This window comes from Arachis stenosperma, chromosome 4, assembly GCF_014773155.1.
Source record: "Arachis stenosperma cultivar V10309 chromosome 4, arast.V10309.gnm1.PFL2, whole genome shotgun sequence".
In the NCBI taxonomy this organism is placed as follows: domain Eukaryota; kingdom Viridiplantae; phylum Streptophyta; class Magnoliopsida; order Fabales; family Fabaceae; genus Arachis; species Arachis stenosperma.
The window spans coordinates 123,287,803-123,314,983 of NC_080380.1; the positions used below are offsets into that span (position 1 = coordinate 123,287,803).

The window sequence follows — 27,181 nt, forward strand, 5'->3', positions numbered from 1 at the left end:
TTTTTTTGTTTTCGATGGTATCCCTCAACTGGATAGGTCAAGGACTAATCCGTCACAGTACTGAACTCCATTTAAGGGTTTGTCGCTGGCCAATAGATTGCTGCATGCACAAGGCAGGATTCGAACTCTCGACACTTGCTTAAGCAGACTAGTGAGCTAACCACTAGACTAACCCAATTTGGTTAACTTTTTATAATTAATATTAGACACGGGATACTAACACCTCTTAGGTCATAATCTTTAGGCTTAATGCGAAATTCACATTGAACTCCGATCCAACAAGTTAATGAACATGGCCTTCTAAGTTCGAAGCCCATATTAATAAAAGTTAATTAATTAATATAGCCACCTTGTCGTTAAAGATGGTTAATGGTGGATGGCGAATCTAGTTTGGTCCTATGGTCCTCCACACCTTACTACCCCTATTCCTTTTCCTTACCATCCAACATAAAAATACTTATTTGACGAGTTCTTGATTAATGTCTAAGAAATTCAATTCAACTACTCTCTCTTTGGCTTAGCTTTTCTTCCCTTTTGTCTATGTACTTTCTCATTTAATTTTTCGTAACATTCTTGCTCCAAGAGGCTTAATTAACCATCAGGTGAACTCATTATCTTTCTTATTAGCCATCATGTTACCGTTCTAAATCAACATGGTAGATGTGATTGTCTTCTACTTGAGGAAATCTTTTGCTATATTTATATATATAAGGTGAAGTTGTATTGTTTCTTTGTTACTCAGCGATGCTTGATTGCTTGATCATTGGCCTAACCAATCATAACCATTGTTTATTAGGTGTTATTTATGCTATTACATTTGTCTTAAAAGTTTCATAAGTTGATGTTCTTGTAAAGAACTACAATAATAATAATCAAATCTGACCTTATTCTAACAAGTAACTGAGCAATAACATTTTTCTTTCTCCTAAACTCAATTAAACAAGAAAAGAAAAAGGAAAAGAAAATTCTTTCATAATAATATTATATATTTATATTATTGATATGATACATTATTTATTATACAACTACAAGCATATTATTATCTATACATATAAAATTATCTATTAAATCAATCACTCATATAAAATATACATTAAAAATAAATTAAATAACATATATATTTATACACAAATACATTATAATTAATTTAGTAGCAGATTTTTGTGTACACATAAAATTTTTGTTTATCATATTATTTAATTGCCTAACTTATGTTCATTGACAATATATATCAGAATTGTTCAAGCATCGACCAGGATTAAAGATCAGGTCATGGGTTCCTCTTTTCGAGCATTTTTAAATAGTCCAGTTGGTCCCAAAACAACACACTTCTGGGGACCTGTTGCTAATTGGGGCTTTGTGGCTGCTGTATGTCACACTACTTTCATTCTCTCTATTTATACTTATATAGTGAATTTTTTTCAAGAGAACAAATTACACTACTGATTTAATTTTCCTTACAATTTGATCCAATTCAATTTGACTCTCTTAAAATTTAAATAATAATATACTTGATACTTTTGCATTTTTTTTAAACAAGATAGTAAATACTGGAAAAATATATTTATATGGTGCATATACGTTGCTATTATGTTTATCATTATAGTAGTTATAATAAGAGTATATATCGTCTCCAACTCTAATAGGGGACAAAATGGTCCCTGACAACTCTAATAGGGGACAAAATGGTCCCTGATCTCCTTTGTTCAGAAACGACACTGTTATCTCCCAATTTCTATCATATCTTGCATAACACTAATAGTCTAACACTGTAACTTCAAGCTACACAATGCACACTCTATAACTTTAATGTTCATAAGGAAAAAAATCATCAACTTGTTCTCAACAAATTCATACTCAGAAAATTAATGACTATGTTTCTCAACTACTTGTCGTCTTTCATGGATCCTATGAATCTAGACAACAAGTCTGATCTGTTAAGACTCGTCGTCGTCGTTGTCATCTCTCTCCTCCTCTGCCCTATCATCTCCATGACACCACATTGTCCACCACTCTGATCGCTTCCTTCAGCGTCTTCTTCGAACCAATGTTCAGTAATCACTTTAGTTTCCATATAAGCCGCAACGGCGACATTGCTCGTTGTACTGATAGCTTGGATGCGAGGTCGAAATTGTCTGCTAACTTGGACTCCGAGAAAGAAGGAATGAAGCACTCGATGTCTATTTCAAATGAGAATTTGCATATGATGTCGAAGGAGAATCTTCTCATGATGTCTTAATGTCCAAAAATCTATATTGTTTGGTAGAGAATGGAGAAAGGTGTGCCCTGAGGTTAGTTGTGGAAATTGGTTTTGAGGATGTTGTGGATGTTGTCATGGTTGGAGGTGATGTTATCGAAGACGTGGAAGTGAATGCTTCTGGTGGGTGAAGTGCAGAGGAGGTAGATGTACCAGTCACAAAGATTTAGGAAGTATGTGGTCCATGACATGTTGAAGTAGGTGCGACACGTGTGGTAATTACACCACCACTAACTTTTAGCACCTCATGACCGTACTAAGAAAAAGATAGAAAAGAAGACTATGAAGGTGAAGAATGAGAGTATGAATATTACGGTTATGCCAGGTATGATAAAAATGGGAAAGAATAATATCATTTTCGAATAAAAGGGTCGGGAATCATTTTGTCTTTTGTTAGAGTTGTCAGGGATCATTTTGTCCAATGTTAGAGTTGTTAGGGACCATTTTGTCTTCCGTTAGAGTTGACGGGAGCTAAGGACCTAAGTGACTGACGGAATTAATTGTTAGGGACCAATCGAGTAATTAATTTTAATTGAGGACTAAAGTGTCTGGTTTGAAATTCTTTGAAGACCAAAATGGGTATATACTCTTATAATAACTATATAATTTTAGTAATACTTAAAAAATATTATTAAAATTAAAATAATATTATTTTTTATAATTTAACAGTATTTTCAATTTGAAAATAAAAATAAAAAATGTTAGAAAAAATATATTTTTAATTTTAGCAATACTTTTTAATAATTGCTAACGTTATTTAGTTACTGTACTCATAGATACCATAGGCTCCTATTTATATACTTATTTCAGTGTATGTTATTTGAACCGGCTATTAAATTTAAGAATAGAACAGATGAAAATAAAAAACGTGAATTATACAATTGAATCAATAGTTACAAAGTGTGTGTCTAAAAACTTGTACACCAATTCTAAATAGAGCAATACTATAGAATCGATCATCATAATTTATTGTTTATAATCAGCAATTAACTAATAATATTTAAAAGTATTGATTAAAAATATGATATTAAACTAAAAATATGAAGTTATTAATTAAAAATATTGATTAATATAAATTAAAATTGTTAATTAATTTTTAAATTTTTCTCATTATAATATACAAGTAATATTTTCCATATTTGAATATCCATTCAAACTTTACATTAACTTACCCCAAAGAAGGCTAATAATTAGGGGAGTAGATCATCATGTCATATGAATTTTACGAAGCCTTATCTTTAAGCATCTCATTTTCATATGATACCCTATTATTCTAATAACCACTATCAAAAGGTCTCATCTAAAATAATCAACATTAAGACTAAATCTTTTCATCTATATGTTTGGTTTAAAGGGATTGGCGGACATGAAAAAACCTGCAGAAATGATCTCTGGCAACATGACAGCAGGTTGAAAATTATAATCTGGTTATTATTTTTGCTAACTTGAAATAATATAATGTTCTTATATGACATGTTGAAACTAACATTAGTTTGCGTCTTTAATTTCTTGATTTTAATTATAATGTTTGATAGTGCAGTGATGTGTGTGTACTCAGCATTATTCATGAGATTTGCATGGATGGTAAAACCAAGAAACTATCTGCTTCTTGCTTGCCATGCATCCAATGAGGCTGTACAACTATGCCAGCTCTCCCGCTGGGCAAAAGGCAATGGGTATTAACCTAATTACTTACCATCCCATTATAATATATATATATATATATTATATGGTTTAGAAGATTTAGGATTTATATCTCGGTATCAAATATATGTCTACAATATTTTCCTAGTAGTATTAAAATAACTTCATTTCATCTTTTTGTTATTTTAAACTTTTTATTATTCATCTTAATCTCATACCCATTGTAATGAACCATATCATATATTGCAGGGCCGGATTTAAGTAGTGCATTATTGTGGGGGCACTGACTTTTCAAAAACTTTCATTTAGTGCAAAGTAAAAAAATTTATTTGCCCCCATAGTATATACATGAATTTGACCCTACTCACAATTTATTCTCTTGGTCACAGTGTCCCTACATAAATGAAAAGAAAATTAAAAGATCTCACCATATTATAAAATATTATATTAATTATTTAATAAAAAATAATTAAACTCTTATAAAGTGAAAGTTAGTTTATATGTAGGTAGAGGAAATTAAACTCTTATGTCTTATTGCATTTTTTTTATTCGCGTGGTTAACTTTACTTGAAATAAGAAGAAATTATAGCCAAAGTAGTAGTTCTTTAGTAGTGTGTGTATGGACTATGATTTCACTGTTACTTTTATCAACAACTTCTTATTTTGTTTTATATATTGATTTTGAAATTGTATTTGATTAATGAATTTGATTTTGATTTTGTGACGTTAGATTGTTAATAGACTATTGTTGGTACTTTAGTATTTGGTGTTTTGCAAGTTGCAGCATCTTCAGAGTTTAGTGTTTGGTATTTTGCAAGTTGCAACATTGTCAGAGTTTAGAATTTTTCAATTTTCTTTTTAATTTATTAAAGGTTGATCTTTATTTTGTTGTACTTTTTTAATTTATTCAATTGTTATGCATTTATTTTGTAATTATATTCTTGTGTATTTTTTTATCTGTTATTATTTAAATGATTATTTTTAATTTATTAGTTAGTTAATTTAAAAATTAATTATAATTTATAATAATAAAATATAATTATAAAAATAATTATTATATCATATCATTTTTATCTCCATTAACAAAATTTTTTAGATCCGTTACTGAATATTGCTGTCTCTTAGCTTCTTATAGTATTGTTGTCTCTTATATAATCTCTGCGTGCTTATTATAGTTTTGCAAGTTTTATTAGTATGGAGTACCTCTACAAATAATTACATCTTATATATTTGAGCTTACATTAATAGACATTTTGATATGATTATTAGGTACCTCTCTGAGAAGAAGGGTGAAGCTTCATCCAAGTAACTTCATCCTCAATTTAATTTACTTCTCTTCTAGGGAAGAGAGATATGAGACAGTGTGCATAGATATGATTCTTCATATACATGAGTACATAGTTTTGATTATATTTTGTGTTGTTTACAATCAATGTAAAATTTTGTGTTCTATTTGTTTATTGACCAATTTTGTATAGCAATTCTTTTTTCCTTCCACTCATCTTTCGTGCGAGTTTCTGATATTGAGAAAAGAACATGATGTTAATTATATTATATATGTATTATAAAGTGTTTGACTTAGCAACAATTTTTCATAAAACTGCCATTAACCTATCAAATTTTGATATATATTCATAAGTATTGATTTAAACCGTTGCTCTCTTATTAATTTGCGACGATTTTAGAAACGTACGCTAAGTTTTTATCGCTATTTTTCACCTGTATTATAGTATATATAGGAAGGTAGAGAAGTCTTAAATATCTAAAAAATATAAATGTTATTGTATGAAAGAACATGCTAAAAAGACAGGATCCTATTTACTGTGTGAGGTATGACTGGGTTTCTAGTGAATACCATCTTTATGTCAGGTGAAAAATTTTCAATAGGAATCCTCTTGTTCCTCCAGTCTTTGGGTACTTTCTTTTTGGACCTCCTCCCTCCTTAGAGGGTGGTAAATGCCTAACACCAAACTTAGGTTTGATGTCGAAGAAAACTGTATGGGTTTCCAACAAAGGGGGAGGCTTGAGTAATGAGCTCTGCATGTGCATGCACCTCCTTCTCCAGAGAGTGGTAAAGGTTTATAAACCTTGAATACCAAGTAGTCTTCATGAAGCCTTAAAACCAATTCACCTCTCTCAACATCTATCAGAGCTCTCCCAATAGTTAGAAATGGTCTTCCTAGGATGATAGAGTCCTTTGCATCCTTTCCCATATCTAATATCACAAAATTTGCAGGGAGGAATATCTCTCCAATCTAGACCAAAACATTTTTCACTAGCCCATGCGCCTGCCTCAGAGATTTGTCAGCCATCTCTAATGCTATCCTTATAGGCCGTGCCTCTTGAATTTGCAGCTTTTTCATTGCGGACAAAGGCATCAGGTTAATACTTGAGCCAAGATTACAAAGAGCTTTGTCAAAGGTGATAGTCCCAAATCCCAATAGTGCATGGAATCTGAAAAGCTCCCTGGATCTGCCATCTTCTTAGGCAGCTTGCTCTGAATGAGTGCACTACACTCCTTGGTCGGTACCACTGTTTCATCTCCCTTTAAGGCTTTCTTCTCAAAGAGTAGACCTTTTATTAGTGCCATATAGGAAGGCATTTTCTCCAAAACATCGACAAAAGGAATATTTATTTGTAACTTTTTAAAGATTTCCAAGAATTGAGAGAACTGCTTGTCCTTAGTCTCCTCTTGGGCCTTCTGAGGTTGTGGTGCTTCAGGCTCTTGAATATGCGCTCTAGGTGGGGCGTGTAACAATGCAGCTTCAGCCTTTTCTGGAGTTTCTTTCTCCTCTGACCCCTTAGCAACTTGCGCCTCCTTCTTCAGTATGGATTCATTATCCGTTGTGAGGGCATTACACTCTTTTCTTGAGTTTATCTCTGTGTCACCAGGAAGAGTGTTGGGGGGTCTCTCAGGTATTCTTTTACTCAGTTGACCCACTTGTACTTCTAAATTCCGAATGAAAGCTCTAGATAGTCTCTTGCATAAAGCTATGGGTGCTCTTGGAAAGCTCTGCAACTAGAGTGGCCAAGTCAGGAGTATTCTGAGGTTGGGTGGACGCCTGCTGTTGTTGAGAAGCTTGAGATTAGTGGCTATTGAAATTGTTGAACTTGTTTTGATTCAAACCGCCCTGAGAGTTGTTGTTAAAGTTCTATTGAGGCTTCTGGGATTGCTCTCTCCATCCAATTTTAAGGTGATTCCTCTATTTTTGATTGAATGTATTTAAATAGGGATTATTACTGAATTTTTTGAAAAAATTTCTATATAATTAACTTGCTTAGGAGTGGGTTGAGCATAACCATAATTTTTTCTTAGCTGAAGTCTCCACTCATGTCATATAATGCATCTTGAGTAGTTGAATTCATTGCATATAGGAGAAAGATATAGTAATTTCATGTGATGGAAATATACTGAAATTTAGAGTTGAATTTGTGTTATAGTTGAGTTGAATTCTAAACCTATTATTGATTATATTTGGTTGATTATAATGTGTTAATTCCTCGCAGACTATTCAATTTTTTGTTTTATAGTGTAAGATATTGTTCATTGTTGTTCTATGTTGTTGTTGTTGTATAAATATTGTTGTATATATGTTGTTTTATGTTGACTATTTTATATTTTTATTTAGGTGAAACCGGTTTAATCGATTTAACCTGGAATCTATCGATTAAACCAATAACATAATGACCTAGTAGTTTGACTGGTTCGATTACCAATTCGGTTTTTGACAACTATATATGCTTCCTCAGCAAGAAGGTATTGGTGTTAGAAGCGAGCTGCCGCCTCCAACCAAACCCTCTCTAGAACCATTTTTTTCATTTCTCAGCATATGTTTTGAACTAACACGATTCAAGGTGAGTCCTACTTTTAATTTTCTTGCCTCTATTCATTCACGTTTCACTCAATTTCACTTCCTGCCAAGTTTTTGAAAATCGGTTCGAACTGTTTGGTCAAATCGATTGAGTTGTGAACTAATGAGATTCGTAATTTGGTTAAAAACTATAATAGTCAATTTTAAAAATCGTTATTAAACCGTCGAACTTACTGAGAACTGGTTTATCGAATTAAACCAGGATCTGGCCGGTTTTCAAAAATTTACCCAAACAACGCTGTTTTGTTTCAAACTCCAAAGAAACCCTAACCAAACTGCAGCACCCTTGCTCACTCACTCCTCCTTCCAGCCCCCTTCCTAAATCAGAAAGCAACCCTAGCCTTCAAACTCCAAAGGCTCAAACGGCAACCCAACCCTAGCCTCCACTCACTCACTCACTCACTCACCCTCTCTTAACCAGTTAGCCTCCCCAGTCCCGCGATTCATTAACTCATCATCAACACTCATCAGCCACCCACCACTAGCTGCAGCAGGCAGCAGCTCCCACCATCGCCGAACTCCTCTCCTCGGCCAGAGCTCACCGTCGCCGAACGTCTCTGCCACTCACCCTCTTCTCCTCGCCGTGGAATCTCTGCTCGGAGCTCTTCTCGTTGCCATCGTGAACTGCTCCTGCTCGGCTGACGTCTCTTCGCCGTAACGAGCTCTGTTCCCGGCGTCTCTCTCTTCAAGCTCCCTCTCTATATCTACGAGGTCACTGTCAGCGCCGTGTTCCTCCGAGCTCACACCCTCTGCGAGCTCACTCTGTCACCGCCGTTCCTCCATCGGCGTCTCATCAGTAGGCCACTTCTTCTTCAGCTTCATCTTTATTTTCTAGTTAATTTTTAAGATTCTGAGTTCAGTTTATGTTCTGAAATTGGATTCTGAAGTTATTGTTGGCATGAAGTTTTTTAGTTATTGCAGTTGGTTCTGTTGTTGCCGAATTTGTGTTGCTGCTTCATTGTAATTACTATTTTGCAATCATATATAATTTCTATTGTTACTGATTTTAGATCTGAAATTGTGGTTGATGATTGCTGAATTGTTGCTTGATTCTGGCAAGATTGAACGCATATCTGGTTGTTAGCGACGATTGAACCATCTTAGAGCTTTCCCTTTCATAACTTGAATCATTGAATGATTAGCTATGCTATTCTGTACTATATATTCTGTATTCGTGGTGTTGATTGAATCATTGAATACTTAGTGCACTGCTGGGTTTTTTTTGGTTAATTTTTGGAAAAAGATGATTAATCTTTGTCAAAATTGTGCTGAAATTTTGCTAAAGTTGTGATCAGCTGAAAATCTTGTTAATCTTTATTAAAATTGTGCTGAAATTTTGTTAAAAGTTGTTCAGAGTTTCTATTTGTTCATTATGATCAGTCTTTTGTTAGAGAAGAAATAAATTTGTCATCTTTGTTTTTAACGAAGAAATAGATGAACTGAATTAACTCAATTAACTAGATAAGTAGATGATCGAATATTTATTATTGGTTTGGTTAATTTAATAATTTTTTTTGTTTCTTGTGACTATCTTAAATTTCATATAATATTATAAATTTTATACGTATATGAATTTTGACCTTTGATATTTGTTTTTTTTTATATTTGACTCGTGTTGTATTTAAATGTGTTATGAGATTTAATTGGAATTATACTTTTAATTTGTATATATTTAAGATTCATATCAGAGTATATTTATATTTTTGTATATTTATTTGTAATTTGATAAGTTATTTTATTATAATTTGGTTATTTCGGATGAATCACGATTGAATCTGTTGAACCTCTAAACTGATGAACCAGTAGCTCGAGCGGTTTGATGACCGGTTTGGTTTTTAGAACCTTGCTTCATGCAATTCGATTCGCTAGTTTCCTTAGCTAAGAAAGCCTAAATCTCCTCATTCTCAGCTTAAAACAAGTATTATTGATCAATTAGTGTGGGAATATGTTTTAAACTTCGATTCATGCAGTGCCTCCACTTTTTTTGTGCATTTCATTTTAATCTGTGTCTGGGATAGGTTGGTTCGACACAATGGTGCAGTATAACTTCAAGAAGATTACGGTAGTGCCGAACGGGAAGGACTTTGTTGACATCATCCTCTCCCGTACCCAGCGCCAGACACCAACCGTCGTGCACAAAGGATATGCAATTTCCCGTCTCCGTCAGTTTTATATGCGAAAAGTGAAGTACACTCAACAAAATTTCCATGACAAGCTCTCTACCATCATTGATGAGTTTCCTCGCCTCGATGATATTCACCCATTCTACGGAGATCTCCTCCACGTGCTCTACAACAAAGACCATTACAAGCTTGCACTTGGACAGATCAACACTGCCAGGAATCTTATTGGTAAGATTGCAAAAGACTATGTGAAGCTGTTGAAGTATGGTGACTCGCTGTACCGGTGCAAGTGTCTGAAGGTTGCTGCTCTTGGTCGCATGTGCACTGTCATCAAGAGGATTGGCCCGAGTTTGGCTTACCTTGAACAGGTTAGGCAACATATGGCTAGGCTTCCGTCGATAGATCCAAACACCAGGACTATTTTGATTTGTGGCTACCCTAATGTTGGCAAGAGTTCATTCATTAACAAAATTACAAGAGCTGATGTGGATGTGCAGCCTTATGCTTTCACCACAAAGTCGCTGTTCGTTGGCCACACAGACTACAAATACCTTAGGTACCAAGTAATTGATACACCGGGTATTTTGGACAGGCCTTTTGAGGATCGAAATATTATTGAGATGTGCAGTATTACTGCTTTAGCTCATCTGAGAGCTGCAATACTGTTTTTCTTGGATATATCTGGGTCTTGCGGTTATAGTATTGCTCAGCAGGCAGCTCTATTTCACAGCATTAAGTCTTTGTTTATGAACAAGCCGCTGATCATAGTGTGCAACAAGACCGACTTGCAACCACTGGAGGGGATATCTGAGGAAGACATGAAGCTGGTCATCGAGATGAAATCTGAAGCCTTGAAGACTGTAATTGGCCAAGGAGGTGAGGCAACAAGTGATGACAGTGTGTTGTTGACCATGAGCACTTTGACTGAAGAAGGGGTGATTTCTGTGAAAAATGCAGCATGTGAGAGGCTACTGAATCAGAGGGTGGAGGTGAAGATGAAGTCAAAGAAAATTAATGACTGCTTGAATAGGTTTCATGTTGCGATACCAAAACAACGTGACCAGAAGGAAAGGCCACCATGCATTCCTCAGGCTGTTTTGGAAGCTAAAGCAAAAGAAGCAGCTGAAAAGGAAAAGAGAAAAACCGAGAAGGATCTGGAGAATGCGAATGGTGGAGCAGGTGTATACTCAATGAACTTGAGGAAGCATTACATTTTGGCTAATGATGAATGGAAAGAAGATATACTGCCAGAAATTTTGGATGGTCACAATGTGTATGACTTCATTGATCCTGATATTCTCCAAAGGGTTGAAGAGTTGGAAAGAGAAGAGGGCATAAGACAGGCAGAAGAGGAAAACGGCGAGTTTGAGATTGATGGAGCTGAGTTGACTCCAGAACAGCAAGCAGCTTTAGCTGAGATTAGAAAAAAGAAAAGCTTGCTCATCCAACAGCATAGGATTAAGAAGAGCAATGCGGAGAGCCGGCCAACTGTTCCTAGGAAATTTGACAAAGACAAGAAATTCACATCTGAAAGAATGGGAAGGCAGTTGTCTTCTCTGGGGCTTGATCCCAGTCTGACAATCCAGAGAATGCGAAGTAGGTCTGTCTCTAGGAGAGGTCGGAAGAGGGACAGGTCACCTGAAGGTGCTGATGGTGGAGACAGTATGGACGTTGATGGTGATACACCTGGCAAGAAGCAGCGCCTGAGTAGGTCACGTTCACGATCCAGGTCTGTATCTCGCCCACCACATGAAGTTGTGCCTGGAGAGGGCTTAAAGAACTCTGCACAAAAGATCAAGGCGATTAAACTTGCAAAGAAATCTGTCATGAAGAGAAACAAGCAAGCTCGCCGCGGAGAAGCTGATAGAGTCATACCAACTCTTAAGCCGAAGCACTTGTTTTCTGGAAAGCGCTCCACTGGAAAAACCGATAGGCGCTGAAAAAGGTAATGTTTTTGGCCTCTACGTCTTATTCTCTATGCATCTTGCTTTACTAAGTCTACTAAGTCTCCACAAACCTTAGATTTGATTGCATGCTTCTGTAGTTGTTGACTGCTGTCATGCCAAAGTTACTTCTGTAGTTAAGTTTATTTTATGCATACATTAGATTTCATTACATGCATGCTCTTGTAGCTGTTGAACGCTGACATGCCAAAATTTCATCACTAGTTTTTTTTCCCTTGTACATACATTTATTCTGATCCTATAAGTTGGTTCTTCATTTTTTCTTAGCAGGGGAAATTGTTTTATGCTGTTGTTGGAGAAGTTTCTCGGCATTGCTTGAGGCTGCCAAAAGTTTTGTTTCTCTATATTAGTGATACTGTGTTAGATTTAAGTATGGTAATGCTGCCAAAATTTTATTATATACCTCTGCTTCAATTTTATTTTAGAATTTTCACTGTCTGTTGCACAGCTTGCACTATTCATAGTTGTATGTTTTGTCAAATTTTGGGGACCCTATAATATAGTTATTTGAATGAATGAAGATGGTTGAGCTTTTTTAAATGTTGTCACGTAACTCGAAAGTAAATAAGTATTATTTCAGCATTCTGCATCGTTTGGTCTGGTCTGAACTTGTTCCAAGCTTTTGTGTAGTTATTGGAAGTTTAGCATTATAAGTTTAATGCCCTCATAAAAGGGTAATTTATCACAGGTATTTCGCATTATTGCAGGATCGGAAAAAAGGCCATACTTAGAGTATAATATAGGTAGTCTAACATGCTAATAATAATGTTCTGAACATTTGTGTTGAACATTATTGTCAGATGCCAAGAACATTTTTAGAATCAGAACAAAAAAAAAAAAAAATCCTCATAACCAAAAATCAGAATAAGGAATGGGTTCAGAACAAAAATAAAAACAGAACCAAAATCCAAAATAAAAAATTAGAACTAAGAACTAATAATTATAACAAAAAATCAGAATAAAAGATCATAACAGAACCAAGAACAAATAATTAGATAAAAAAAAAAAAATAGAACAAATAATTAGAAGTTAAAAAAACAGAAAACATAAATTCAACAGCTTAATTGCAAATAAAAAAAGTATAACCAAATAGTTTACCCGAGACATCTACATTCTAGATGTAAATATTCAAAGAGCGGGGTGAAAGATGTTGAGGAATGCAACTGTTTATTGCGCTGATTGCACCGCAGAGGACGACAACGGGTGCGAACTGTGCGAAGGACAGACAAGGCTTTAAAGTGTGGCTATGGGCGACGGGCGATGAACAACGGCCGCTGTGACTATGAGGGAGGAAAAGGGTGAGACAGGGACTGCGATGGTGGAGTGGCTGACCGAAGGTGAGGAGAGTGTAGAGGGGCTGAGTCTGTGTGAGGGTTGACAGAGAGACTAGACTCTAAACTGGAGTGGAGAGGACTTAGGGTCTAGAGATGACAACATTACTCGAATCTGCGGGTATCCATTCTGCTCCTACCTGCTCCGTGCGGAGACGAATTTTCTGTAAGGCAGAGTCTGGGGCAGTGTAGGACGAGGTCGGATTTAGGTAATATCCGTCCCGAATATATATATATATATATATATATATATAGGGAAACTATGTATATAGTGAAGAATGTGAACGACGTTTTAAAAAGGGAAGGTAAATTTGAAATTAAAATTCAGATTTTTAATTAATTAAATAATTATTATCAGATTTTAAAATTTGAAAAAAATTATAATTAGCACCTAAAACATTACCTACGGTTACACGTTCACATATTGTACGTTTTGCACCCCACCATCCCCCTCAATGGCGTCGATCTATCCCGCAACCGTCATCATCGTCGCAGCAAAGCTCTTGACACCGCTACCCCTCTCACCGCCGCATCAGGTTCTCCTCCAACCCTGTTAGTGATGCCATTTTGCAACCCCTCACTGGCGTCGATCTCTCCCGCAACGGTCATCGTCATCGCCGCAAAGCTCTTGATGTCGTCTCCCCCTCACCGCCACATCAGGTTCTCTTCCAACTCTGTTAGTGGCACCATTTTTGCACCCCCTCATCCCTTATCCATGTTAACATGGTTCTTGTTAATGGCGGCCATTATGAGCTTGTCGCACTCGGGTTTCATCCACGTCGTCACGAACATCGCCAGATTCAGCCTAGGTTTCCGTCTAGCATCAACTTGTTTATTATCTGGTATGCTGCCTCCTTGGGTTATTTTAGTAGGTATGCATATGGTTATTTTAATTCTTACGTGGATAGTTATTTGATTGGAATGGGTTAGTTAGATACAAGTAAAATATGTTGGATGTTCAATTTACTAGGTATGCGAATGATTAAATTTTTGAATCTTTGAATGGGGTTTTTTGGTTGGGTAATTTGGATAGAGTATTTTTTTTAACTTTATTGAGCCAAATTTCCAGTCCATTATTCACGTTGTTTAGATTTTCTGTTGTCTATCTAGCGGAACCGATAATATATGTAATTTTAATATATAGAATCCTGCTATGTAACCAATACGGGATCTGCCAACTTTTACCAACTCTTATTGGACTGGACCCAAAACTTACTAACATAAACAAATCATCCCAATTTAACCATAACCTAAGCAGTTGTGCACCGCAAGCCCCCCTCTCCCTCTCCTCTCCCATCTCACCAATAGTGCCCACAACTCTAGATAGCTGCGCCACCGCACCCCTACCGATGCCAACGAGCGGAGCCCGCGACAACACGCCGGAGTCGACAACCAGAACCATCACTGAAGAGAGCCCCGCACGTGTCAACCTCCGCACAACAATACTGGCTTCTCGTAACAACATTTCTGGGGCGGTTACAAATCTTACTGTTTTAAAATTATAATTAATGCAAATCAATACATTCCTAATTGTATTTAAAAAATAATAATTAATTATTGTTATCAAAAGTTGATAGATAATCTCTTGATACCTAATACTTTTCCTAATATATAATATATGTAAAATAATTAATAATATTGTATCATATTTAAATTTTTATTTTAATATATGTTATGTATGTGATGATGGTTATATAAAATTTAAAATTTAATTTTATTTGTTGGATTTAATAATTATAGGGGCGGGTATGGGCGGGACGGGTACTCGCAGGAATGGATTAGAGTTCAACCTTTTACTACCTGCGAGTAGGAGCGGGACAGATTCTATACAGTTATTGTAGGGCAGGGCGGAACAGGATTAGATAGAGCAAAAATCCACCCCTATCCGCCCTATTGCCACCCCAACTTAGTGTTAGATTTAATTTAATGGTAATTTTAGAATTTTGGGTTTAATATGATACTTATGCCATTTTTACGTTGTTAATTTTTGCTATTTTTATTAAATCTAGAATTATATTATTATTTATTTTATTTTTTACTTTATCCTAAAAAATATTTTTTATTAATTAATTTAAATATAACTTTTAAAAAATTACAAACACATGATATTAAAACAAGATCACAATTAGTGAAAAAATAGATAAAATAAATTGATAAATTATGTTTGTTTTCCATATACATATAAGTAACATTAAAAATGAGCAAAATTTTAAATTAAAAAGATAAATTAACACTTATAATAATTTTTTTGGTGTATAATAAAGAAAATAAATTAAGACTTATAATTATTATCCTAAATCAGTACATAGTTTGAAATTTAAAATTTATTATTAAATTTATTTAGAATTTAGAATTTATGTTTTTTGGATTAGAAATAAGGGTTAGTGTTTAGGAATTAGGATTTAGAGTTTAGTAATTTTGGATTAGAATTTTGTATTTAAGCTTTAGGGTATAGGTATTAGGATTTTGGATTTACTATTTGTTCCGAGGGTTACCTAAAACTGTAGGTCGATCTCGGATGAGATCTGTGGTGGTGGTTGGAGCTGTCGCGTTCGACTTGGCAGTGCTACTGATCCTTCGTCATCGAAGGGTGGTGATACCTGCAAGAGACTCCGATGCTTAAGTTAGCACGTGCTTTAGGCAGGTTTTTAGTAGAATCAGAGTATGAGTTATACCTGAGTGCTCTAGTGTATTTTTAATAGTGTGGAATGACTTTTCTGGAGATAAGATAGTTATCTTATCTTATCTTTAAGGGGAACCGCCTTTATCTTTCTAGGCTTTGGCTGCCTTTAGATTTGGGCTGGGTTCCTTTAGTTTGGGCCTTCTTTGGGCCTCTTATGGCAATTTGGCCGACCTCTTTGAGAAGAGGTTGGTAATGGGCCAACCTTCCAAGAGGTCGGTCATGGGCCAACCTTTAGAGATCGATCATGGGCCAACCTTCTAAGAGGTCGGCCAACCCGATCCATTATAGCTCGAACCGATGCATGAACAGTGCCCCTGCTTGAGTTCGGACCTTTCCGTGAGATCGTGCTTTCAGAGCTTCGATCTCTTTGGGGAAGTCGTGTTCAAGCATCCTGACTTTGAGTAGTTTCTCCTTGTGCGAGTCTGGTATTGCCCTTTTTAGTTTGTTGAGAAGACTTTTCAGCCTTCCGACTTGTTTGTCTTCACTGCTCGGGATTTTTAGTCATAATCCAACAGCTTTTTTAGGTAGTGTTCCGATGGGGAACCTTTTTATAGTTTGTTTGGATGACTTTTTAGCGCCGTTTTGATTTGTGATTTTTCCTTTTAAGTAGTGTCTTTTTTCAAGACTTCGTACCTTTTAGTAAAGCATTCCTGACCTTCCTCTGGCCATTTGCGAGATGTCTTTGTCCCTTTTGTAGATCTTTGTAGAGTGTTGGTACTTTGTTGTCTGACCTCTTTTGATCACTTCTGGTTTTGTCCACTTTCTGCTTGGTCGAGGTGGTCCTTGGGGCTAACTTGTCCAACGACTTTTTAGTGTTCTCTTAGAACACTTTTTAGTCAGTCTGAACAATTTTGATAGCCTTGTCGTGGAGTTGTGGCTTTTTGAGCAAAGCTGTGTCCCTTTAGCGCACGCCCTTCGTTGGTCCGACTTCTCTTGTCGATCCTTCTCGAGTTATTTTTCGTAATCCATTTTTAATCAGGGCTGGCCAGGCCTCTTTCTATGGATTACTTTTTATAACTTTGTCGCTTTGATTAGTCTGGTCTGACTTCTTCATGTCGGTCTGTTCTAAGTTATTTTTAGTAATCCATTTTTTCTCAGACCTCGTCAGACCTCTTTCTATGGATTACTTTTTATAACTTTTTGTAGCTTTCATGTCGATCGGTCTTATTTCTTCATGTCGGTTCGTTCCAAGTTATTTTTAGTAATCCATTTTTTCTCAGACCTCGTCAGGCCTCTTTCTATGGATTACTTTTTATAACTTCTTGCATTAATACGTTTTTATCACTTTTTCATCTTGCCGATCTTTGTAGAAATTCAGACGATGAATTCGATTTTCATCATGGTCGGGCGGTGAATTTGTTTTCACCTTGCCGACCTGTAGCTTTGTAATCAGGCGATGAATTTTTGCTTTCAGATTTAATGCGTCTTGGTAGAGAGGCTTTGTAGAGAATCTAGAAAGTTTTATTCAAATAGAAAAAATAGACATGTAGGCAAAAATATATACATGTGAGTGTTTACCCTTCTAAGTCGGGTAATTTTGCAGATCTTGGCTTGGTACCTCGTTAAAAAACCTTTTCAGGAAAAAGAGTGCACCTTGTCCTAAGATCTTTTATTACCCCCTAACTATAATACCTTCTTAGGTTGCAGGCGTGCCATGACCTTGGTAGCTCTCGCCCCTCGAGTTCGGACACCCTGTAGTAGCCTTTTCCTAGTACCTTTGTAACTCGGTAGGGTCCTTTCCAATTAGCTGCTAGCTTTCCTTCTCCTGGTCGACCTGTTCCGATGTCATTTCGGATTAAGATGAGATCGTTGTTGGCAAAACTTCACCGAACTACTTTCTGATTGTATCTTGAGGCCATTCGACGTTTTAATGCTTCCTCCCTGATCCGAGTTCTCTCTCAGATTTCTGGAAGTAGGTCAAGCTCTTCTCTTTGGTTTTGGGAGTTGACCTCTTCGTTGTAGTGGATCATTCTGGGGGATCCTTCTTCAATTTCTACTGGAATCATTGCCTCCATTCCATAAGCCAATCGAAAAAGGTGATTCCCTTGTTGTGGAGTGTGGAGTTGTTCGATATGCCCATAGAACTTGTGGGAGCTCTTCAGCCCAAGCTCCCTTTGCGTCCTGTAGTCTCCGCTTTAACCCGGCTAATATGACTTTGTTGGCAGCTTCTGCTTGTCCATTAGCCTAGGGGTGTTCTACGGATGTGAATTGGCTTGATATGGCTAGGCCTTTTCTTCCTCCGAAATTGATGGGCTATGCAGTATTTCCTGAACGAGGCTTCTATTATTTCCCCCGATTTGGTACTAGCTAATTTTGAGAGTGCGTCAGCTCGGGCATTCTGTTCCCGAGGTATATGGCGGACCTCATATTTCCCGACTTGTCCGAGCTGTTCCTTGGTTTTGTCCAGGTACTTTTTCATGGTAGGATCCTTTAGCTTGGTAGCTCCCCGCTATTTGTGAAGTGACTACTTGTGAATCACTGAAGATGATAAGCTTTTGAACTCTAACCTTCTTATCCAGCCTCAAACCGGCTAGTAATGCCTCGTATTCAGCTTAATTGTTCGAAGCAGGAAATTCAAATTTTAAGGAGAGTTCGATTTGAGTTCCTTGATCGCTTTCTATTATCACACCTGTGCCACTCCCAGTTTTGTTTGAAGAGCCATCTACGTAGAGATTCCATTTTGTAGGAGTTCCCGGGGTGTCAGTGTACTCAGCAATGAAATCGGCCAAATACCGCGACTTGATGGCTGTCCGAGCTTCGTATTGAAGATCGAACTCAGATAACTCAATTGCCTACTATAAAATTCTTCCAGCTAAGTCTGTTTTCTGTAGAATGCCTTTTATAGGCTGGTTGGTCCGAACTCTAATGGTGTGAGCTTGGAAATATGGGCGAAGCCTACGAGAGGTAAGTATAAGGGCGTAGGCGAATTTTTCTATCTTTTGATAGTTCAGTTCGGCTCCTTGTAGGGCTTTGCTGATGAAGTAGATGGATTGTTGCCCACCTTCCTCTTCTCTAACTAGTGCCGAAGCTATTGCCCGATTTCCAACTGCGAGGTATAATATGAGTGCTTCTCCTTCCCGTGGCTAGGTAAGAATGAGCGGTTGTCCCAGAAACCTTTTGAAATCTTGGAAAGCTTGCTCGCACTCCATCATCCATTCAAACCTCTTTCCCTACCTTAACGTGGCATAGAAAGGGGGAGATCTTATGGCCGACCCAGCTAAGAATCAGGATAGGGCTACCAGTCTTCCGTTGAGTTGTTGTACCTCTTTGACACAGGTCGGACTTTTCATGTCGAGTACGGCCCGACATTTATCCGGATTCGCCTCAATTTCTCGTTGTGTTAACATGAAACCCAGGAATTTGCCGGCTTCTACTGCAAAGGTGCATTTTGCAGGGTTGAGTCGCATGCCATACTTTCTTATGGTATCGAACACTTGGGCGAGGTCAGACAGTAATGACTCCTCGCTTTGTGTTTTTACCAACATGTCGTCCACATATACCTCCATGAGTTTCCCGATATGGTCTGTGAAGACCTTGTTCATTAATCTTTGGTAAGTAGCTCCTGTGTTTTTGAGTCCGAAGGGCATGACCACGTAACAGTAGTTTGCTTTCGGGGTTAGGAATGAGGTCTTTTCTTGATCAGGTGGACACATTAGGATTTGATTATATCCCGAATAAGCATCCATGAAAGTGAGGTATCTGTATCCAGAGGAGGCATCCACTAGAGTGTCTATGCTTGGGAATGGATAGGGATCATTTGGCCAGGCTTTATTGAGGTCGGTGTAATTAGTGCACATCCGCCATTTCCCATTTGACTTTTTTACCAAGAGAACGTTGGCCAGCCATAGTAGGTACGTGACTTCTCTTAGGAATCTTGCCTCTAGTAGAGCTTATACCTGTTCTTTCATAGCTTGGGATCTTTTCGGTTCGAGCTTCCTGCGCTTCTGCTGTACTGGCCAAGATCCTGGGTATACTGCCAGTTTATGGCACATTAGTTTGGGGTCTATGTCCGGCATGTCTGCAGCCTTCCATGCGAAGAGGTCAACATTATCCCTTAAGAACTGTATCAAGGGCTCCTTTACATCTTTCCTTAGGGTTGCCCCAATATTTGTTGTTTTGTCTAGGGCATCTTCGATATAGACTTTTCTATCTCGCCCTCAGGTTGTGGGCAAAGTTCTTCCCGGCCTTGAACTCTCCCGAGTTCAAATAGTGTTGATTTCTTCTACTTTGCCTCTAAGATTCAGAGTTTCGTTGTAGCAGCGTCGTGTAATTTTCTGGTCTCCTTTTATCGTTGCTATCCCTTCTAGAGTTGGGAATTTCATGTATAGATGTGGAGTTGAAACTACTGCAGCAAGCTGATTCAGTGTTGTCCGACCTATCAAGACATTGTAGGCTGAGCTCACGTCGACTACAACGTAGTCTATGTTGAGTGTCCTTGACCGGATTTCCCTTCCGAAGGTTGTGTGTAGTGAGATATATCCAAGGGGTTGGATCGGAGTGTATCCTAGTCCAAACAAGCTGTTCGAATATGCTCTGAGCCCTTTTTCTTGTAGGTTGAGTTTGTCGAAGACGGATTTAAACAAGATATCTGCGGAGCTTCCTTGGTCCACCAGTGTGCGGTGGAGATTAGCATTGGCAAATATGATAGTAATGACCATAGGATCATCATGTCCCGGGACGATGCCTGCCGCGTCTTCTTGGGTGAAAGTAATAGTAGGGAGGTCGGGTGGTCCTTCTCCTCCTTCGACATGATATATTTCTTTAAGGTGCCTTTTGCGAGATGATTTGGAGTTTTCTCCTCCTACGAATCCTCCATTTATCATGTGAACGTGCCTCTCCGGGGTGTGATGTGGTCGGTCAGCTCGTCCGACCTCTTCGTCCCTTCTTCTTTTTCTGTGTTCATCCGTCTTTGTGGTAAACCTCCACGAGAGACACCCGAAGAGGCGTGTAATTGTGGTATTTTTTAAGCTTCTCTCCGTGTTGATCTTCTTTTTTCTTGGACTCTTTATCTTTATCCCGGGAGGAGTAGGAGAATTCGGGTTTTGAGGTCTCTCCTAGCCGAGATTTTTCTTCCATGTTGATATACTTCTTTGCTCGTTCTTGCACTTCATTTAAAGATGTTGGGTGCTTCTTTGATATGGAGTGGCTGAAAGGTCATTCTCGAAGGCCATTGATGAGGCCCATGATGGCTGCTTCTGTGGGTAGGCTTTGTATGTCCAGGCATGCTTTGTTGAATCTTTCCATGTAGTTGCGAAGGCTCTCTCGATCTCCTTGCTTGATCCTTAATAAGCTCGGGGCGTGTTTGGCTTTGTCTCTTTTGATAGAGAATCTGGCGAGAAATTTCTTGGCTAAGTCGTCAAAGCTTGTGATGGATCTAGGAGGCAAACTGTCGAACCACTTAATTACTGTCTTTGTTAGAGTAGTTGGGAAGGCTTGGCAACAAATGGCGTCCGAGGCGTCAGTGAGATACATCCTGCTTTTGAAGTTGCTGAGATAATGGTTTGGATCGGAGGTACCGTCGTATGGGGTCATGTCGGGAGCTTTAAAATCCTTTGGAACCTTAGCTTTCATGATCTCTTTGGTGAAGGGATTTTGATCCTTGTGGGGGCTGTCATCGTGACCGGTTTGTACGGTTTTGGTTTTTAGGTCGGCTTCGAGTTTTAGGAGCTTGTCCTCTAATTCTCAGCTCGCCTAGTTTCCCTTCGAAGGTCCTTCTCGGCTTCCTGTTGATGCTCGGCCTCTTTTTCGAGTTGTTTGAGACGGTCTTGTTGAGCTTGTAATGCTTCCATGATTTCTGTACTTGGTGAATTTTTGTCTTTATTTGGTTGAGATGCATCTTTTGGTATGCTGTTTGCATTCTTATGCGGCGTCCTGTTCTCTAGATTAGAGTCATGGTCGTTGTCAAGGTTGTCCGCCATGATGATGGGATGACTTCCAGGTTCCCCAGCAACGGCGCCAATGTTCCGAGGGTTACGTGAAACTGTAGGTCGATCTCGGATGAGATCTGTGGTGGTGCTTGATGATTGGATTTTTGACGGTTTAGAATTTACAAATGAATTCTCGTTGCAAGTATAGTTTCTAAACCAATCACTAATCCTTTCATACAAAAAGTTGTTTGTCACTAAAACAAACCCCTAAAATTTATAAACCGAAGTATTCAAACCTCGGGTTGTTCTCCCTAGGAATTACAATAAAGTGTCTTGTTATTGGTTGTGAGTTATTTTGGGGTTTTGATAAGAAGCATGAAAGATAAATAACAAGAAAGTAAACTAAGGCCTAAAAAGGTCTTGGCAAGGGTTGGTGGTCAAGGATCTCTATCCTAATCACTAACCACAATATGAGAATTGGCAAGGATTAATCTCATTAAATCATCCTCTAACTAGTAGTAAAGGAAAGTCAAATGAGCTATATCAATCCTAGTCCATAAGTCCTAACTCTCCACTAATTCAATTAGTGAGAACTAGAGTCAATGGATCCCAATCATCAATTACTTGGACATTAGTAACTCAAGAGGTCCTAAGTTACCTTTCCAAGCCAAGAGTATAAAATTCTACTCTAAAATCCAACCAAGCATTTCATCAAACACTTGGAAGGCATAAAAGGAAAGCATAGTAAAATTGCAAGAAAAGTAAATCTACACTACTCAATTGCAAGGAACTAAACAACAAAAAATCAAATAAACACAATTATTATGAATTACCTCTAATTGAATTGAAAGAGAATAGGAGGAACAAAAGTAGATCTACAATAAAGTATAAGAACAACATAAAGGAAATTACAACAAAAGAATAGAGGAAGATGAATGTAACAACAAAGAATTGAAAGGTAGAAGTAGAAGAAAGCAAAGATTAAAACATAGATCTAAGAACTAATCCTAATCCTAATCCTAGAGAGAAGTGAGAGCTTCTCTCTCTAGAAACTAACTCTAACTACTAAACTAAGCTAAACTAAACTAATGGTAACTAACATGTGTTTCCCTCTTCACTCCTTGGGTTAAATAGCATCAGAAATGAGTTGGATTGGGCCCACAAGGCTTTAGAATTCGCTGGCCACGTTTTGCTTTAAGTGAACCAGGTGGCAGCAACGGCGCGTGCGCGTACTATGTGCGTACGCGTCACCATGCGCGATTCAACCATAGCAAATCTTATATCATTTCGAAGCCCCGGATGTTAGCTTTCCAACCCAACTAGAACCGCATCATTTGGACCTCTGTAGCTCAAGTTATGGTCGTTTAAGTGCGAAGAGGTCGGCTTGACAGCTTTTCGGTTCTTTCATTTCTTCATGAGTTCTCCAACTTTTCATGCTTTCTTTCCTCATTCCCTTGAACCAATCTTTGCCTCCTAAACCTTAAATCACTTAACAAACATATCAAGGCATCTAATGGAATCAAGGTGAATTAAATTTAACTATTTTAAGACCTAAAAAGCATGTTTTCACTCTTAAGCACAATTAAAGGAGAATATACAAAGCCATGCTAATTCATTGGGTAAATGTGAGAAAAGGTCTACAAAATACTCTAAATTCAATACAAGATAAACCGTCAAATTGGGGTTTATCAACCTCCCCACACTTAAACCTCAGCATGTCCTCATGCTAAACCAAGAATGAAATAAGGGATATGACACTTATTCAAAGCAAAGAAACTATATGCATGCAACTAAATGCAAAATGATTCTACCTACTTGGTTAAAAATAAATCAATCTCCAAGACATGCACAAGTAGGGCTTAAGATCATATAACGATTCATGAGTCCTACCAATTGAAGTATAAACATGAAGTTCACATAGACTTGCAAGAAGAACGCTCGTGAAAGCCGGGAATCAAGGAATTAAGCATCGAACCCTCACCGGAAGTGTTTGCACTCTAGTCGCTCGGTGTTTAGGGTTGATTCACTCAATTCTCCCCTAATCATGCTTTCCAAGATTTGTTTTTCATCTAACAATCAACAATTATTCAATGCACGCATACAATTATCATGAGGTCTTTTCTTTATGTTGTAATGGGGCTAGGGTTAAGATAGGATGCATATTTGGTCAAGTGAGCTTGAAGTTTGAATCTTTGATAGGCTTAGACTTTCCACCTAACCTATGACATCCTATACAATTAAGTTCTAACCTAACTACCCATTCTTCACTTTTCCACATACTCATGCATTCTCTTTTCATTTCACAACACATATGCATTGACTTTTATTTGAGCTTTACTTTGGGGCATTTTGTCCCCTTTTTTATTTCTTTCTTTTTCTTATTTTTCTTTCTTTTTCTATATATATATTTTTTTTCTTTTCCATATTTTTTTTCTTTTCTTTTTCTCATTTTTTTTATATACAAGAGCATCAATGCATAAGGTTTTACATTTGATCAATACATGAGTATGTACCCAATTCCCAATATTTACACTAATAATACACAACTACCCTTTTATTCACCCAATGTCCCAAGGTTCCCACACTTGAATGATACTCACACACACTAGCCTAAGCCAATCAAAGATCCAAATTAAGGATTTATTGTTTTTCGCTTTAAGGCTTGTAATGTGCTAAATTAAGAACAAAGTGGGTTAAGCGTAGGCTTAAATTGGCTAACAATGGATGATAAAAGGTAAGGCTTTTTTTTGGGTAAGTAAGCTAAATGAAATGATGGCCTCAATCATATAAATGCATGAATACACAAAATAATAGACATAAAGAATCAAACAAATCAAAGATTACAATCATAGAGAGAGAATAATACACACAAGAATGAAAAATAAGTGGTTATAAGATGTAACCACACAATTAGGCTCGAATCTCGCAAGCTTGTGTTCTTAGCTCAAAAATCATGTTCCAAAATACATTCTTTCAAGCAAGTTCAACAAAAAATTTTCAAATTGGTAGGTTGCCCTAAAACGGTTTCTTGGGAAAGAAATCATCATCCTAACCAAGTAGTCCTAATAAGAAGAAGGTAGTAAAATATGTACAAATTCTAACTAACATGCAACCTATCATGCAAATGCAATAACTAATCTAACAAAGAAAATAAAAATTTGGTGTTGAAAAAGAAAATTGTTACCCATGGAGATCGGTCGATGACCTCCCCACACTTGAAGATTGCACCGTCCTCGGTGCATGCAAAGAAGAGCAGGGTGGACGGGTTGCTACAATTGATGAGCTCCTCAAATGGTTGTGCAGATGACTTGTTTGTTGCCCCATTTAACAGCTTTTGCTTTCTCCCTTCTTGGTGGCCAACCTTGTGTGTGGAACAAAATATTTCAATTAATGTTAAACAGGTCACAAAGCACCAAGATAAAGCAAGAGAGTCTCAATAATTGAGTATAAGAATTCAACACCATTATTGAAAGGACACTTAGAAAAAAAAACTGAAAACATGCTATAGAAACAAAATGAAAATGGAAAGAGTAGAAGTATGTGAATGTAATGAACAAAAGAAAATGGAAGATGAGAAAAAAAACTCTTTTTTTTACCGACGCGTACGCGTCATGCGCGCTTACGCGTCGATGTGCATATTGGTTGAAGGATGCGTACGCGCCAGGTGCGCGCACGCGTGCATCGAGTTAGGCCGGAGGCATAATGTCGGCCCAAGTCTAGCACAACTCTCGGGTAAAAGTACCAGGAGTGTGGATCGTGCAATCGACGCGTGCGCGCACAGTGTGCGTGCGCGTGCATTGCCAATTTAAGATCATGTGCGCGTACGCGCCAAGTGCGCGCACGCGTGCACAGACTTGTGCCTTAGGCCCAATGTTCGCACAGTGCAGGCCTAACTCTCGGGTTTTTTGGCTGGAGGTGAAATTTTGCATCCACGCGTACGCGTACAGTGCGCGTCCGCGTGGATGGTCAAAAAATACTCAGGTGCGCGTACGCGTTATGTGCGCGCACGTGTGGATGGTGTTCTGTTTTTCAAAATTTTTTTTTCTAAGTTCTTGCACCAATCCAAGCCTTTCCATCCTCCAAACAGCTACCAAAACACCCTAAAACCTTATTTATCATATTATACTTCTAACTAAACTTAACAAACCAGTAAAAACATGAAATTAAACTAATTCTACCAATATTTACAAAGAAAGAAAATGAAAAGATGTTACCATGGTGGGGTGTCTCCCGCCTAGCACTTTTGTTTATTGTCCTTAAGTTGGACTTATGGGGAGCTCCTCTCAAGGTGGCTTGTGCTTGTACTCATCTTGGAACTCCCACCAATGCTTGGTTCTCCATTGTGCCCCAAGACTTCTTATTTGTTGCACCAAGTGTTGATGGAGTTCTTCACAAGCTTGGGGCTCCCAAAGTTGATCCTCATGTATACCGGGATCCCATATCTTGTTTCTACACCCATCTTTAAGTTGATCATTATTAGTCCATGTGGGTGGCATGACCTTAGAATTCTCAAAGAAGCTTCCAAACAACTTCCTAGACCCATGCAATTTGGTTCTACACTAACCATTGCTCTTGAATTTTGATCTTACAACCGTCATGAGCTGAGAATGATGTTTCCAATCACTACACAACTCTCTTATATTTTTAACTCCACAAAGAGCTCTAAGTTGACCATCATTTTCAATTAAACCATATTCAAGTGAGAAAGTAAAGCTTAGGGATAAGAGTTTTACCCACTTGAATGTTGTGTTGGACGGTGACTTGGGGAGGGAGACCTCCCCACACTTAGACAATGCAAGGTCTACTTCTTTAGGCTCTTCTTTGGTTGTTTCCACCTCTTCGCAAGCTTTTTCAATTTCAACCTTTTCCCCTTTTTCACTTGGCTTGGTGTTATCTTCAAGAACTTCATCTTGCCCAATGGGAGGTGATTCAATTTTGGATAGAAATTTATTGATGAATGAATCCATCTCTTGATCAACCTCTTCATATTCTTCAATTTCAATATACACCATGCCAACTTTTTCCTCTTGGTAGCTCTCTTTTGATTCACTCTCTTCTTCATTGTTCACCAAGGGTATGGGAGGTTGTGCACACTCTTCTATAATTTCAACTCCATGTCCAATGGGAGAGGATTCCATTGTAGAGAGAAATTCATCCATGATTAAATCCATCTCTTGATAAGCCTTTTCCAAGTCTCCAACGATGATATGCTTTGGAGGTTGTGCATCCTCCTCAACATCAATATCAAGCTTCTTGGGAGAGTGCTCAATGATGCTACATTCCCTTGGACTTTCAACATCTCCTAAATCTCTAACCACCTCTTCCTTTTCTTCAATGATCATAGGCTCCTCCAATTGTTCCAACACAAAACTTGATTCTCCCTTCTTTTCCACCGAATTTTCCAATTTCTCCTTCATGCTTTGCTCTTCTTTTGACTTTT

General features: G+C 37.7%; 2 protein-coding genes across 3 annotated transcripts; both read left to right on the top strand.

The window, feature by feature from the left end:
• The first annotated feature begins 1,272 nt into the window (after positions 1-1,272).
• Positions 1,273-5,210, top strand: LOC130973184 (mitochondrial pyruvate carrier 1-like). Its single transcript, XM_057897623.1, has 4 exons — positions 1,273-1,368; positions 3,612-3,666; positions 3,798-3,933; positions 5,171-5,210. The coding sequence occupies exons 1-4, from the start codon at positions 1,273-1,275 to the stop codon at positions 5,208-5,210; spliced, it is 327 nt and encodes a 108-aa protein (XP_057753606.1).
• Positions 5,211-8,062: 2,852 nt separating this feature from the next.
• LOC130975992 (nucleolar GTP-binding protein 1-like) lies at positions 8,063-12,422 on the top strand. Of its 2 annotated transcripts, none has more exons than XM_057900713.1 (3): positions 8,063-8,569; positions 9,792-11,841; positions 12,128-12,422. In XM_057900713.1, exon 2 carries the CDS (start codon positions 9,806-9,808, stop codon positions 11,834-11,836), a length of 2,031 nt encoding a protein of 676 aa, XP_057756696.1. In that variant the 5' UTR covers positions 8,063-8,569; positions 9,792-9,805; the 3' UTR covers positions 11,837-11,841; positions 12,128-12,422. The 2 variants fall into 2 exon arrangements, with proteins under 2 accessions (XP_057756696.1, XP_057756695.1); XM_057900712.1 differs by having other exon boundaries at positions 12,131-12,420.
• Positions 12,423-27,181: the final 14,759 nt, after the last annotated feature.

Coding starts and splice junctions, on each gene's coding strand:
- LOC130973184 (XM_057897623.1), top strand. CDS start 1,273: ATGGGTTCCTCTTTTCGAGCATTTTTAAATAGTCCAGTTGGTCCCAAA. Junction 3,667..3,797: donor CTCTGGCAACATGACAGCAG/GTTGAAAATTAT, acceptor TTGATAGTGCAG/TGATGTGTGTGTACTCAGCA. Junction 3,934..5,170: donor CGCTGGGCAAAAGGCAATGG/GTATTAACCTAA, acceptor TATGATTATTAG/GTACCTCTCTGAGAAGAAGG.
- LOC130975992 (XM_057900713.1), top strand. CDS start 9,806: ATGGTGCAGTATAACTTCAAGAAGATTACGGTAGTGCCGAACGGGAAG.